Here is a 16,666-nt window from a genome sequence, read left to right on the forward strand (position 1 = left end):
ATTTCTCTGCCATTCTGTACTGACATCAGACGTGTGTGTATGTGTGTATCCATTCACTCATTTAGGTGTGTGTTTGTGTCATTTTCATCACATTGTTCATGTCTGTTCTTATGTGTGTGTCTGTTTGTATGCATGCATTTGTCTGTATTTGTGTGTGTGTGTGTGTGTGTGTGTGTGTGTGTGTGTTACCATATGTATACAGTACGCAACAGAAGTGAGTACACCCCTGTACAATATCACTTAAATGTCAAATGATTCAAAATTGTATCACCTCTCATTAATTGCATTATTTCTAAATTGACAAGTAGAGTATTTCCTCTTATGAACAATCAAAAACAAATACTTTAGAAAGACTATGTTGAAAATACATGCCTCAAAGTAGAAACTCAGTGCAACAAAAGTGAACACACCTGTGATCAGTGACACATGAATTAGAAAACCTGTCATCATTGAAACAAAATTGAGTACACCTGTGATTTCCAGTTCGTCTAATTGCTTGAACATGATTATAAAATGACCTGTGAACACCAGAACTATCTCAGTTTTGGACCTATGGGCTGTGTCTATCTGCATGTCTGCATCATGGCTCCACATGGAAAAGAACTGCCAGAGGAACTGAAAAATCTGACTGAGACTTCACAAAGATGAAAAAGGATACGGGAAGATCAGTGACCAACTAAAAATCAGTCAAAACACAGTTGCAGCAGTAATCAGGAGGTATAGAACAAGCCATAGTACCAGTAATCACAGGCTCGGTGGCCGTCCTCCTAAAATGACACTGAAAAACAGATGGGCAAGTACTTCAGACCTGGCACAGGGGTTATCAGTGGAAATGGGGGTGTATGTGACAGACAGCGTGAAGAACATTGCATAACATCAACCTCTGTGGGGGTCTCCAGGAAAAAAACCCTTGCTTGCTCTTCAGCACAAAACTGCAAGATTAAACTTTGCTCAAGAACATGAAAAGAAGCCTGATGAAATATTGGGAGTACATTCTTTGGTCAGATGAGACCAGATAAATTTGTTTGGTTTAAATGGGGTCCAGCATGTTTGGCGTGAACCTGGCCAGGACTACCACAGTGAATGCATAGCCCTGACAGTGAAGCACGGAGGTGAGAGTGTGTTGAAATGGGGCTGCATGAGTGTAAAAGGTGTTGGGGAGATGACATTTATAGATAGCACCACGAATGCCTGTGGATATACCAAAATACTGGCAGACAAGATGACTCCCAGTCTCCAGAAGCTTGGCAGAAGAGGAATATTCCAGCACGATAGCGATCCAGAGTACACTGCCAAAATCACACAAGAGTTTCTGAAGAAGAAAAAAGTGAAAACGATGACCTGGCCAAGTATTTCGCCTGACTTGAATCCAATAGAATACCTTTTGGGTATGACAGAACATCTCTCCAGAAGTTTGTGCGATACTGGTATCCTCCATGCAGAGGAGGAGGAGGAGGAGGATTGAGTCTGTCATCAAAAATAATGGTGGACATACCAAGTATTGATAAATGAGAAAATTTAATTATTATTATTGTTGTTCCGGTAATGGAATTTCAGCCAATAATTTGGATCCTTAATTTCCCCCCAATACGCATGGCGTAGGCCCTTGCAACTAACTGTTTCCTGGAATACTTGCAAGCTTGGTGCCTCTGTCGTCAGAGCCGTGAACATGTCAGCAGTGTGGATGTATTTCACTGTTTTCAAGAGAAGACAGTAGAATTGCAATTTGCCAGTGAATGTTCGGCTGAAGTTCCATGAGGAGGAAAGAATGTGAAGAGTTATAATACTAATCTAATCAGCCATCTTAAAACACGTCATGGCAACAATGTCTTCAAAGAATATGAAACTGCTAGCATTACCAAGAAAACCAAACCTGCAGGAGGCGTAGCCATTTCCATGTCGGAGGCATTTGATGAGGGCAGAAAATTTGCCAGACAAACTTGTTTACACAACTGTTAACAGTGGGAAAATCAACCGATCAGTCTAAAACATTAACCTTTTTGTCCTCTTTACTTTTTACAAGTTCAAGAGTGATGTTATCAGTTATCACACACACACACACACACACACACATACATATATATATATATATATATATGTATGTATATATGAGCGGTGTAACAAAGCATGTGTATTCGTCCTGGACCGTCACAGTACGGACGTTATGGTTGGATGCGTGCAATGGCACGGAGAATACACGGTACTCTATGTGCAAAGATGGCTGAACACAGTGCGGAACCAAATTTCACAAGTGCGAGTCTCTCATTTCACTCTCTCATAGTTGTTTTGTTCTCTTCTTTCTAAGATTGGGATCTGGTTGTGGTGCAAATATATGACGACATACGTTTTCAAGGACCTTATGTCCTTGTTTACCGGTACATTGTAGTAAGAAGTGAGCCACATTTCTTAATGAAAAATAGATGGCAATGCTGGCTGTGAATAGCCCACGATTGGCTACACGCTGCTGTAGGCGGCCATGTGCAGTTGTGACGTCACAAACACTCGGAATTCAGAATGGGCTGTAGAAAGGCTTGTTTTCCTCACATAGATTGTACGGCTGTATGAAGAGAAGGCATGTTTTCATACTTTGGCAATGTTTCCATAGCACTTTCATCTGAATGAATTCAAAAGGGCAAGGAAAATTGTGATTTCCATTCTATGGCACCTTTAAGGCACTACAGGCTGCACCGACTGTCTCAGGGGGCACTATACAACACTAGGTGGAACAAACTGTAACTTGCACGACTGTCTTTTCAAAGTAAATGAATGAAACCTAGCCTTATGCATTTGGGTTTTTTTGTTGTTTTTATCCTGTTGTACCGAACCATGATGTCCAAACCGTGGTGTGAACCGAACCGTGACTTCTGTGTACTGTGACAACCCTAGTGTGTGTGTGTGTGTATATATATATGTGTGTGTGTATGTATGTGTGTGTGTGTATATTTAATATCTTTGTGTACGTGTGCACGCATGAACATACAAGTTCTTTGTTATTGAATGTTTCTATTGTTATGTTGAGTAATTGAGACTGCGCTTATGTTATTCACTTTATTAATTAGCGGGCCTGACGGTTATGGAGCCTCCAGGGCGGCTGCAGGCTCTAATCCAGAGAATAGTTGAGTAGGCGCCACAGTCAGCCATTGCTCCTGGGCCAGACCCACCAATCTGCCGTCAGCTGTTGAAAATACTGGAACTCACCCATTCGCCCGCCACGCCAACCATTCTCACGACGAAGCCACGCTTGGCCGTAGTTTTCCATTTCATGTTTATTTTTTTCATGTCTGCTGCTTTGGCAGGTTTTGGTGATAGTGGCGTGTTTTTCCAGCAGACCACACATTTGTGTGTGTGTTTGTGGGTTTTCTCTCTTTTCTCTGAGGCGAGTCATTCTGCCCGGCTGGAGCGACGATAAGGATCAATGAGTGTTTGAGAGCAGTGCTGGCAGGGCCTGTTCCTCTCCTGACCCCTCTGAATAATCAGAGTCCAACAACCATTTCTCCCCTCTTTCTCTCTCTCATGCTCTCTCTCTCTCTTTCTCTCTCTCATGCGCTCTCTCTCTCTCTCTCTCTCTCTCTCTCTCTCTCTCTCTCTCTCTCTCTCTCTCTCTCTCTCTCTCTCTCTCTCTCTCTCTCGCTCTCTCTAAGACGCTCTCTCTCATGCTCTCTCTCTCTCTCTCTTTCTCTCTCTCTCACTTTCTCTCTCTCATGCTCTCTCTCTCTCTCTAAGACGCTCTCTCTCATGCTCTCTCTCACCCTGACCGCCAAGAGAGAACAGTGTATTTAACCAGCCCTGATATCTCTTTACTTTCTGTGTTAGGAACACACAGACACTCACACATAGACATGCAAACACACACACACACACTCACTTCCGCTGCCAGAGCCCTTGAGAACAAATGCTTGCTCTTTTTCAGTTCTCAACAGAATACAATTCCTGTCATAATCTCAAATAAATTCATAAGTACACAAGATGTAATTATAACTTTTTTTTAATTTTAATTTGTGACTTATACACAGATTTGATGGACTCTGACAGTTGTGTACCTTGTGTGTGTGAGTCATATTTCTCTGTTATAACTTAGACACAGGCAGCGGCTAGGGTCAGTTTTTCGATGACTGGCCATGGGAAATGCGGAGACCTGTATCAAAGATGGTTAACTGGGTTTGTACTTTACTCCACGTCAAAGGAATGAATGTGAAACTTTGGCAGTGCCTGTGGCTACAGGCTGTATGCAGATCAGCACAGGCACCAACAGCTTCTCTGTGTTTCTAGAACCTTCCTTTTAGCACTAATGGAGCCGTGTGGCGCAATTTTACACTTTGCCCCATTAATTCCTCTTTTTCTTTGTCTTTTTCTTTTTGACCCAACCTACTCCCCTCTTTTGTGTGCCTTTCCTAGCTGTTAGGGACAGGTCAGAGGTGGCGTGTGGTATTCTCGCTAGAGCTGTGTGTGTGTGTGTCAACTTGGTTTCTCCAAGGCAACCATGCGTGTGCATGCAATGTGCACGACTTCCCTTTCGATTAGCATAGCCCTGACTTAATTAGCATGTAAATGTTGTCTTGAATTAGTTTTCTGTCAATTTCCCTGTGTGGATACGTGTTGGGTATGGCAAAGGAGCTGTAAGCTGTGAAACATTTATTTAGCTAAATTATTTGTTGTGACGAAACAGTGAAGCTCTAACTATTTAGAATCGTGGAAGAGTTGCCTTTTTAAGTATGGGAGAAATTGCCAGAATGCCTGTAAAAGATGCCCAGAGTTACAAGAGATATAAAGTGTGGAACATGATTATATTGTTTATCTGAACTCTAATTGTGTTGCTAGATCGGTTACCATACGCATTGGGCATCTGAATGCTTTTGAAAAATTCTGAAGCTGAGCTTTAACCAGTGTTCCATCAACATCAACAGCCAACACTGAAAAAACGGAATTTTAGACAGAAGAATGGTCACGCCGTTCCAACAGAATTCTAGAATCTATGCCAAGGGTCACTGAAGCTGTTACGTTGGCTAATGGTGACTGACATTAAATGGTAGTGTTTCCTTTATTGTGAGTTTTACACACATGCACAGGCTCTAATGGCTGTGTGTGTGTGTGTGTGTGTGTGTGTGTGTGACACACAGGCCTTTCTTGCTGGCAGTGTTTTTGTGTGAGTTCGTGGCCGCCGTGGTGTGAGTGTCGGGGTGAAGAGAGGTGAGGACGCTCTCTGTGTTCCCTGCCCTGCGGTGCTCTCTTGGAGCTGGGAGAACAGAGCACGCTCAGACCGCCCCCCCTCCCTCCTTCCTCCCTCCCGCCCTCCCCCTCCTGGCATGGCTGCCTCTGTCACTGCCTGCCAGGACCAAATGACTTTACCTGGGGGCTGTGCTTTTGAAACCATGCTCTCTTTTTCTCTCTCTCTCTCTCTCTCTCTCTCTACCCCCCCTCCATCCCCCTCCTTCCCTCCCCCTCCCTCCCTCCCTCATGGAAAGAAATTGAATTAAGCACCCAGATATGGCAAAAGCATTTAGCTGTGCAGTGCAAACACACAAGTTTCTGACCAGCGCTGTTAAGGAACGCTCTTACCTCAGTGCCGTGCTGTAGACTAGACTTTAATTCTGTTTATACAAAATGGAGAAAAGTCTCTAGTTACCCAGGAACTCTGACTCTGAGGTGGAGTCAGAGTGGAAGAATGCATAGTCCCATTATAGCCAAAAGATGTCAAACATTTATTAAGTATTAATGTCTGACTGTTGGAAGAATTGACTCAATTCAGACACGCCTGCCTTTTCCCATGTGAGTGTGGCTGAGTAGTACAGTAACATAGTAACTGTGGATGAAAAGGATGCATTAAGGTAGTGCACCATGTCTGTGTTGTATATGAACTGTCATAAGTTCATATATTAATTTCATTGTTAACTTTTGTGTGTGTGTGTGTGTGTTTATGTTTAGATGCAGCAACAGGAGCTGGCTCAGATGAGACAAAGGGATGCCAACCTCACAGCGCTTGCCGCTATTGGACCGCGAAAGAAACGGAAGCTGGACAATCTGGAAGCCTCTGGGACAGAGGTAAGACTACTTCACCTCTCTTTACCCCTGGATTCTGTAGTCTTACACCTCTCCTTACCCCTGGACTCTATAGTCTTACACCTCTCCTCACCCCTGGATTCTATAGTCTTACACCTCTCCTCACCCCTGGATTCTATAGTCTTACACCTCTCCTCACCCCTGGATTCTATAGTCTTACACCTCTCCTTACCCCTGGGTTCTGTAGTCTTACACCTCTCCTCACCCCTGGATTCTATAGTCTTACACCTCTCCTCACCCCTGGATTCTATAGTCATACATCTCTCCTTACCCCTGGATTCTATAGTCATACATCTCTCCTTACCCCTGGATTCTATAGTCATACATCTCTCCTTACCCCTGGATTCTGTAGTCTTACACCTCTCCTTACCCCTGGATTCTATAGTCATACATCTCTCCTTACCCCTGGATTCTGTAGTCTTACACCTCTCCTCACCCCTGGATTCTATAGTCATACATCTCTCCTTACCCCTGGATTCTATAGTCTTACACCTCTCCTCACCCCTGGATTCTATAGTCTTACACCTCTCCTCACCCCTGGATTCTGTTGTCTTACACCTCTCCTCACCCCTGGATTCTATAGTCTTACACCTCTCCTCACCCCTGGATTCTATAGTCTTACACCTCTCCTCACCCCTGGATTCTATAGTCTTACACCTCTCCTCACCCCTGGGTTCTATAGTCTTACACCTCTCCTCACCCCTGGGTTCTATAGTCTTACACCTCTCCTCACCCCTGGATTCTATAGTCTTACACCTCTCCTCACCCCTGGATTCTATAGTCTTACACCTCTCCTCACCCCTGGGTTCTATAGTCTTACACCTCTCCTCACTCCTGGGTTCTATAGTCTTACACCTCTCCTCACCCCTGGATTCTATAGTCTTACACCTCTCCTTACCCCTGGGTTCTGTAGTCTTACACCTCTCCTTACCCCTGGGTTCTGTATTCATGTTATGGAGAAGAAAGGCCTGGGTGTGGGCCCATGTTTTAGGTCTCTCCCTACTCTCATGCACTTGCTTCAGCCTGTGAAGGCCTTAACAGGCTGATGGAGATGGTGCTGGAGCGAGGGAGAAATCTAAAATGTGATGAAAGTTTCAGACACACCCCCTGCTGATCACTAGTTACCACAGAGAACAAGAGAAGGGCCTGATCAGAACGGAAGACCAAGAGTGTCCTTATAGAGCGAAAAAAAATTTCAGATTCAGACATTCAGTTTCATTCTCAGACTTCCATTACAATTACATATTACAAAAATGGCCTAATAATTCCATTGTACTACTATATCAGCTCTTATCACTTTATAAACAAAGTTGACATGAAACCATAGCAATCTCTGAATTGGTGTTGGGGGGTATTTGGTGTGTGTGTGGAAGAACCTACTAAGGACCCAACAGAGAACACACATAATATCAGCGTACTGAACAGAGGCTTCTATTGAATAACCTGCCATTTAGAGCTTTATGGTCGCTGTAGACGCTGATGCTGTGCATTGCAGTCAATGTAGCCTGTATGAAAAAGCATAAATAACCCAATAAAAGCATTACTTCTGCTTTTTGACTGCACTGCTGACCTCTTTCACTACATTTTATCTTCATCGCTTCATTATAATCTTATCTTTTAACCCTCCCCCTCTCTTCTTTTTCTCCCTAAAATCCCCACGTGGCGGCTGGTTTTGTAGAACAGTGATATGTAATTTTTTTTTTCTCCACTTTTAACTCAATGAACCAGACTTTTATTAAGTCATGAAGAACACATAGGCTTGCACACATGTTTCAATAGGAAAGATGGGACCCTTCTCTCTTGATTTTCTTCACCGCTTCGCGTTTCTGTCTTTCACGTCCGTCCGCGGGAGTGCCTGCGGCCGTCCCGTTTTCTCTCTCCCCTCCCACCCTGTCTTCATCCCTCTCTCTCTCCCTCTGTCTCTGTGGAGTAAAGTGAATGTGACTTCTGTAAAGGGGTCAGTGTTGGCCCCGAGGGGCCCGTGGCTGGGACTGCACTGAAGGGCCAACCACAGATTTCATCTCTGCAGAAATGCACCCCAGGGCGGGGTCTGCGTAGCCTGGGGCGGTAGCCAATCGGGGAACCGGCGTCACAGGGCTTCCGTGTCGATTACCCTCCTTGTCCTTCATGTCAAAAAAAAAAAAAAAAGGAAAATATCAGCAAGAGAGCTGTCCGTTTTCTACCAAATAAGAGCTGCCCACAGACTTGATCTCTGCTTCCAACAAGGGCCATTTAGAGAAGAATGTCCCCACTTCCTCTTTTTTTTTTTTTCCCTTGGTCAGTTGAAATTTAAGGACCTTTGGTTTGTGAATTTGTCCGTGTGAAAGAGATCTTGGTGAGCCTTTGTCTAGACACAAAAGGCCTAAGGGTTTTTTTCTTCTCTCTTTTTTTTTTTTTAATCTGATTGCCAGTCCAAAGCAGGATGTCTATCTCTTTGCCGATCAAGCGTTCAGAACAGCAGGAAGGCCTCTGGGAGAATGGGGTGGGGATGGGATTAGGATTGGGGGGTGTATGTGGAAGAACCCTGAGGCTGGATTAGTCACAAGGGCAGGTGATGAGTACATTGCCCGGGGGAATGTTCCGGGCTTTAATAAAAGGGTGCGCGGATGCCGGCGGCCTTCCATTCCAGACCTGTCCTCAGGGGTGGAACGGGGCATGTCGAGAAGAGCAAAATCGCCCGTGCTTTCACCAGTCATTCACGCCAACACACTCATTCCACCCAACGGAGGTCAATGAGGCTGTTGATTTGAATGGAGAGATGAGAAGAGAGGAGACAAAGAAGATTGGAAAGAAAGGGAAAAAATGGATAGGGAAGAAAACAAAAGGAAGAGAGGGGATTTTTGAAATATGCAGCATCTGTGGTGTATGCATCTTTTTCTACTTTTTACTCTTTAATTACTGCAGCGTGGTGATGGTTTGGACCGATCTGCTCAAGACGTGTCATTAACTTTAATCTGCTCAGATCAGAAAAGAGAATGAATTGGGGGGGGGGGGGGGGTACTAGAAGAAGGAAAAAAAAAAAACCCAGAGGGATAGGGAAAAAGAGACGAAATGAGGTTCACTCCAGAGCAAGATATACTGTTGCCCTTGCCTGCGGCTGAATTAGCAGGCAGCTCATGGAAAACAATCCTAGGCTGGGAATGAAAGGAGAGAGAGAGAACCATTAAAAGCAGCCCGGAGCCATAGACTGCAACCAATATCACTAAAGCTGCTCTCTCCACTGAAACCAGGGCTTGCTTGCAGGCAAACTCTGTAGAGTTCTATAGCCACAATTAAAAGCTCACCCCCTGCCAGATCACCCAATGGGAGAATTGGAAGCGGGGGTGGGGGAGGGGTATGTTAGAGTGTGTGTGTGTGTGATTCGAGGGTGGGTGGGGGGCAGACACAGAATACCAAAGACTAAAGATTAAAATGTGGAGTCCCGAAAAAAAAATCTGCTGCTTTTCTTTGGTGCGTTGATTTCAACCCCAGCCAGTCGTCGAGTGGAGAAAAAGTCAGCGCTGACGTGGCTCCATCAGCATTCCTCTAATGGCTGGACACCACCTCAACCCCTGCCCCTGAAACACGCGCGCACGCTCACACACACACACACACACACACACAAATACCTCCCCCCCCCCCCCCCCCCCCCCGGAGTATCCCGGCAGGTTTAGTCTGTGTCACTGGAGATTTACCTTCCTAACGAGATTAATTAAAATGACTCGAATGGCCAGGGCACCAGGCGTTCACTGTTACTTTTTTTTTTTTTGGCTCACAGAGGCCCTGAAGCCAGTGTCTTGACAAAGTGATGTTGGCTACATGGTCACTAGACGCCCAGTGTCCACTCCAATAAGCGCTCTCTCTTCATTGTAAACAAACAGATTCCTCACCGCGCACCAGACCCCCCAGTTTCTACCACATGTGTACACACTCAGAGTCTTTGTGTGTCGTTTTATCCTTAGCGGCGTTAAGTGAGAGCGAGTGCGGGAGTTGGGTCGAGACGGTCTTTTCATGTGGAACATACTGAATCACGTGGAGTGTGTAATCTGTGGGTTATCTGCATGTGTTTTGGCATGATAACAGACTCTTTATGTTCCTTCTTATCAGTAGAGAAGGGAGAGATTCAGTGGAATAACTTAATGCCAAAGATTGCCTTTTTTTTTTTTTTTTTTTATGACTCCTGGCTACTGATTCTGTCAGCATCGCTGTGGTTTTTTTTTTTCTTTTTTTTTGCAGTCTTTGGGTGTCTCTCAGATGGATTTTGTTTGTCCCTAACTGTCTTTTAAGATTCAGTCATGCTGATATACCATGTTTGGATTTTAAAAAGAAATGCATAGCTGTGGTTAATATCTCCATCATATTTTAATGTTACACTAATATTGTTTTTTGGGGGTTTTTTGGCGGGGGGAATTCCATGATTAAACAGTTTCCTCATCTCACAGTTTTAATGTGTCTACATATAAATGTAATGCATAAATTCCATACTTTTGATGGCTTTTATGCTGATTTTTATGCAGTACCACTATCAATATGGCATTATTAACTAATGAATATGCAGAACTGTTCACCTGCTCATGGTGATGTCCTTCGCTTTTCTGGCCTACATCAATGGAGAGCATTCAGCTTCAGCAACAAAGTCCTGCCCTGAGCGTTTTTAAGATGCCCATGTCAGAAATTAATTAGCTTCCCTGTTAATCTCCAGAATTAAAATGGTGAGTTAGTCAGTTAGTGTGAGAAAGCAGCGTGTAACAGTTAAGGTCAGTGAAGTAGGATTCACTCAAATGCTTCATAGATTATTGTTTGTCTTAAAGCTTTAAATCACACAAACATACAGCAAGGGAGACTGTCACCACGGTAAAACCAGACAAATCCGTTTATTTCTCTTTTCAGTCCATCTGGGTTTTTCGTAAAGCTTTTCAAATGAATTTTTAAAGAAATACAGTCCGTTTGAATTTGCATTCATCTCTGTAACGCATAAGATTGCTCTAATTGGTTCTTGTTCCTCTTAGCTTTGTTAATAATCTCAAACTGTGGTCTTGATAACCAGTGGTAGCCAGTGTGTAAGATGAACTGCTGACTGTCTGTAAATAAATAGGCCACTCCATTTTTGTGGCTAGATTATTGGCTTCCTTTTCTCTGCTGAAATAGCTGGCCATTAGGAGAAGTAATTTGTGCCTCAGGCATCACTGCCAGGCAAGGAGATGGTGCCGAGTATATATCACACAGAGCCAACACTGAGGATAAAGAGCAGTCCTACACTCTCCTGAAGATACTGTACCCTTTTTCTTTCTTTTGTCTTCTTCTCTTTTTCTTTTTTCTCTCTCTCTCTCTCTCTCTCCTTCTGACGAGGGCTTGGGTACAGAGACACATTGATCTATGAATATCCCCTCAGCGATTATTAAATATTAAATCCAAGTCACACTTCTCTCTCACTCTCTTTCTCTTGCTCACGCGCTCTCTCACTTTCTATTGCTTGCTTTCTCGCTTTCTTCCCTCCCTCCTTCTCTCTCTCTCTGTTTTATTCTTACAGCTTCTCGTTTGATCAGTTTGATCAAGTCACACTTGGCTTATGATAGGGGAAAAAAAAAAACCTTCAGCTCTAGGATCAGCAGCTTTCAACACTGAGGAATTTTTTTTTTTGGTTATTATTTTGTCTTTGAATTTCAAATGGAGTGGACAATGGTTACGATCCAGTTGGCATGATTTATCTTCACAGTTTAACAGTTGAAGGCTTTCTCTGGGTTTACTCTCTGTAGATGGTTTAAATAAAAACCTCGTCTAGTTGACAGTATCTCACTTATATGGAGTGTCGTTATCCTTCTGTCTTTGGTTGCAGTTGTTGGTAGTCTGTAAGCCTCATATAAAAGTGAATGCACTCTTAGTGTAGTGAGGTCTATGGAATTGAATACAGGTTCTCCTCGTGTTACCACAGTGACTCTAAGTATGAGCCGTAGCCAATGACGTGGTGTCACAGCTCCCTCTTGGAATAGCAAAGACTATTTAATAACATTTGAAGCTTTTTTCCCTTTCATACTTGACTTCCCTTAGGTTAAGGTTTGGAAGTAGCGATGGGTGCACTGGGTGATTTTTTTTTCACGGGGTGGGGGGCCTTCAGAGACCCTAAACAGCTGTTGTAGCTGCTGAAGTATGAAGTAAGATTCCCTAATGGCAAGCGGGGGTTCCTTGGCTGATGTCCATCAGTCTCTCATGTTTGAAGTGGTTTGTGTATTTGTTTCAGTGTTTAGCATGAAGCAGTTTGTGTATTTTTTTCAGTGTTTAGTAGGGGTGTAACAAATTTCAAGTATATCGATATATCAAGTATCGCAATATTATGTTCTGTGATACTGTATCGATTCTCAAATAACACTGTATCGATTTTTAATCAGTAGTTCACATGCAAAGATTTGTGGCAGACAGAGGTTCATTTTGTATTGTTTAATCCCTTGACTGCTAGATGGCAGTGGTGTTATCTATCTTCAGCCATTTGACTGTTCCACTCCAATTTAGTAACGTAAACTGAGAGGATGTAGCATAAGGGCACATCGCTAACATTAGCATTAGCGAATCTAATGCTACTGTTAGTGGTAGCATTAGGTTTCCTAATGCTAATGCTACCACCGATGGCTGAATCTGAAAGAGTTAAGCTGGCTCCCGTGGCATACAGAGTAGAAGCGTGTTTCAGTGTTTAGTCTGAGGCGGTTTGTGTATTTGTTTCGGTGTTTAGTCTGAGGCGGTTTGTGTATTTGTTTCGGTGTTTAGCGGGAAGCAGTTTGTTTATTTGTTTTGGTGTGTAGTGTGAGGCCGTTTGTGTATTTGTTTCAGTGTTTAGTGTGTGAGCTGTGGAGGTACCTGTAGCTCAGCATGGGTCTGACTGCTGTGAGTTCTCACAATTCCCTGAATCCAATCCAGCAAAACTGGATTGGATTCAGCTTTGGTTTTTCCCATAGCTGTTGCAAAAAGGCAGTTGCGCCACTGTTTATCCATGAATTTTTGAGAAATAGAGAATTCCTCAAGGCATGAGAGCTGCTAGGGATGAGTGTTAGTCAGAACTGTGTGTGGTGGTGTCTTACATTCACCATTTATGACCTCTCTGTCAGTGCAGGACAAAATGGGGCCGTTGCTTAAGTTAAGGATATGTCTAAGACCAGTCCTACCTTTGACAAACCTTTGAGCAAAAAAAAAGGAGAAAAAAGACTTGAAAATATTGGAAGAAGCATTCTAATGCAGGTGTCCAAAGAAGATACTAGATATAGCAATCATTCAACAAAAGATATGTCAAAATTATTGGCACCCATAAGATTCTTACAAACAAACAGAAATATGCACTGACCTAGTATTTTAGATTAATCTTTCAAAAACTGCACTTTGGGGTTCTGATGCTTCCCGTAAAGCTTCTATGGGGCATAAAGATGAAGTAAGACGCAATAATGTTCTGGGGTGGTCTAGGACTCTTTAACATCCTCAGGCCGATGTTAGTCACAAAGTCCACTAAGGACCAGGATGTTTTATCCAAAACCCTTGTGGCCTCTGCCAAAAGAGTAAAACTTTGCTTCAGTTGCTCTTCCAGCAAAATAGCAACGCCAAGCACACATGAAAGTCCACAAAGAATTTATTAATTCACCAGAGAAAGTCAACATTTTGCAGCGGTCATCTCAGTTTCCGAATTTGATCCCCATTGAGTCCATGTGTTTTGAATTGAAGTCAGTCTTTGAACACGGAACAAAGGATCTTGAGGATGTTGAGAGATTCTGTACAGAAGAATGGGCTAATGGTTCATCCTAGTTTCTCTCTAGTCTCATGAAACATCATCACTCTACCCTTCCAGGGGAAGAACATGCAAGATGTTCGGAAGCCAAAGGGTGCCAATAATTTTGACTCACTCTCACCAGCCGCTTTATTAGAAACACTTAACTTGTAGTTATACCTTGTAGGTGTACAGGTAGAGACTATGGTCCATCTGTTGCCATGTACAATTTGTATTTCCCATCCATTGGGCCCTTCATTAATGGTTGGTTTCTAACCACAGGACTGCTACTGACTGGGTATTTTTGGGTGGCGGGCCACTGTCGATTGGTGGCAGATGGCTATCTGTTACTGGACAACTGTACAGTGTACTTATAGAATAGGTATACCACATTGAGGGTGTACTCACACTAGGTGATCCGTACTGTGCCCGAGCACGTTTGACCCCTAAAGTCCAGTTCATTTGACTAGTGTGATCCCTCTGTACTGTGCCCAGGCACGTTTGACCCCTAAAGTCCAGTTCATTTGACTAGTGTGATCCCTCTGTACTGTGCCCAGGCACCGGGGGCTGAACGGTGCCCGGGCCCGCTTGAAGAGGTGAGCTTGGGCACGGTTCAGTTGGACTCGGGGCACGGTACACATCTAGTGTGATTGCTAACCATGCCCGAGCACGGAACTTGAACATGACGTCAATGAAAATGATCTCTTGAAACTTTAATACATTGACACAAACATCACTACCAGTTCACAACAATAATACATCATTAACGTGTACATAGCTTACTTGAAGCACTTCAGGATGTTTAATGTCTGATATCAATAGGAGTCAATAGGATTTAAATCTCCTCAGGAGCAAATTCAGTGATGACAGCAGTTTAGGGTTGCCATGGTTTTGAAAGTCTTTATGCACGAACGTGACATGTCAGAGCGGGAACGTTGTATCGGCCAATCAAGTAGCGTTTCTTTTATGAATATTAATGAGTCTTCCCCTGCCACACTACATTTCCAAAATTCATGGCCCGGAACATTAAGCACAATGTGAGTGCAGGCCAGCAAGGGAGTGGGGAGGGGGGACAATCGTGCTTGGGCATGGTGCAAGGCAACCGGGCCTTGCGTGAGTACGCCCTTAGTCTTGGGCCAATGTATGTGTTTCTAGTCAAGGGAACAGTGAGTTTATTTGGGAATGTAACATTTGGTACAGTTTCATTTGAATGCTACTGAATCAAGTGGAAGTGTGTTCCGTAGTTCAAATCACAATGTAGAACAGTTCTATGATTTATTTATAGTCTCTCTGTTCGTTTTATCCGATAATTGTGATGGCAAGTAATTACAAAACTGTTAGGTGCTGAAAGTAAATGTAGGTGCCTCTGAAGACAGTTACCGTGAGAGAAGCTGAAACAACTCGATAGGGTTCACTGCTCTTTGTTTCCTCTAATGTCAGACACACTTTGTCTTCTGTCCTATTTAGTTAGTGTACTCAAAATGACTCATCTAATTTGGACTGATGTGGTGTTTAATGCATCATTAAAAAGAACTTGTTGCATCACGTTTCACCGAATTTTGCAAGACTTAAATCTTTCTGCGTGGACATACATTGGAAGCTGAATTTTGAATGATTTTTTGGACGTGGTTTTTTTTTGGTTTGTTTTATCCTTGGGGTTTTTTTTTTTTTAAGTCAGTTTCAGGGCTTTCTGAGAAAGTTCCAGTGCAAAAAACGGGTCATTCTAAAAACAGAACAAGGATGTCCATATAATAGGAGTGTGTTAATAAGTAGATTGGTACTCCTGCATGGAATTCCACCAGCAATGAATTTTCTGGCACTCCAGTGTTTTAATGTGTTAGACTTGCATGTAAAACTTGCCGTACACTATGGTCTAATTGTGTCATAACCCTTTTGAGAAAATGAAAGCAAGTGATTCATCCACAAAATCCCTTTAATTCATTTACTTAATTCATCTCACAGGAAAAGTTCAGTCTATTCACTGCTACTCATTGTCACTCCAGTGAAGTGACTTTGAATGAACTCCCTCTTTTGACTACTGAGCAGTGGAGAGAATATCAAACAAACCTTGTTTAGCAGCACAAACGCTCCACTAAACGATCATTCCTCTTTAATTTGCTTTGTTGTTCTTTTTTTTTCAGTTTTAAATGTGTGATGTGATGTTAATTATTAAGTCGTTAGGATTTAAGAGACTTATCTTCAATGAATTCTGATAGATGTTTGAGACTTTCTGTCTGATAATCATGGAGATTTTAATAAGAAGTACATTTTTTTTCAGATGGTTTTGCGGTAGATAAGAGAAGAGCCTTTATTAAAAATCCTTTGTCATGATCAAGTCGTTTTCTCCATTTGCCAAAGTGCTCCCTTATTACCCACCAGTGTAGGAGTTCCCCGCACTCTGTGAGGGGATTTGAAATTGGGATATGAAATAACCCTGAATTCCACTATCATTTTGGAACAATGGGTCCAAAAATACTGCGTAAAGCTTGCTCAATGCTAATATCTTGCTGTTATTTTTCATTTTAGTTTATTCTGTGTGTTTTTTTTTTTTTTTTATCTCATGGCTGTGAAGGTTAACCAGTAAGAGGTAGTGCTAAGAAACTGGGCCCATCCCGCGGTGTAAGATGGTGCTGAAGGGTTGACTTTCATCCCTGCTATAACCTACAGTCCTTTCCACCGCAGGCGACGGAACTGCAGCTTTGTCAGTATCCAGCTAATGAGAAAATCCCACTGTCCCTAAAGCAAGACATTTTAATTATGTGTTGTGTCAACTAGTTTACAGATTTAATCCGCCGTTAACACATATGGAACAGAGTCGTGCCTCAAATCGGCCAGAAAAACAACTGCTGCAACTGCCCTACCTTGGCCTTCTTTTTCTACCCCCAC

At 43.1% G+C, this 16,666-nt stretch overlaps 1 protein-coding gene across 1 annotated transcript in view; it reads left to right on the forward strand.

Moving 5' to 3' along the window:
* LOC115826033 (transcription initiation factor TFIID subunit 4) overlaps window positions 1–16,666 on the forward strand; it is a 34,143-nt gene that overhangs the window by 13,484 nt on the left and 3,993 nt on the right. The window contains exons 14-15 of the mRNA XM_030789716.1: window positions 5,923–6,039; window positions 7,099–7,111. Of these exons, the coding sequence (XP_030645576.1) occupies window positions 5,923–6,039; window positions 7,099–7,111 (130 nt within the window). The remainder of the gene's footprint in view (window positions 1–5,922; window positions 6,040–7,098; window positions 7,112–16,666) is intronic.

The sequence above is a fragment of the Chanos chanos genome, chromosome 1, assembly GCF_902362185.1.
Source record: "Chanos chanos chromosome 1, fChaCha1.1, whole genome shotgun sequence".
NCBI lineage: Eukaryota > Metazoa > Chordata > Actinopteri > Gonorynchiformes > Chanidae > Chanos > Chanos chanos.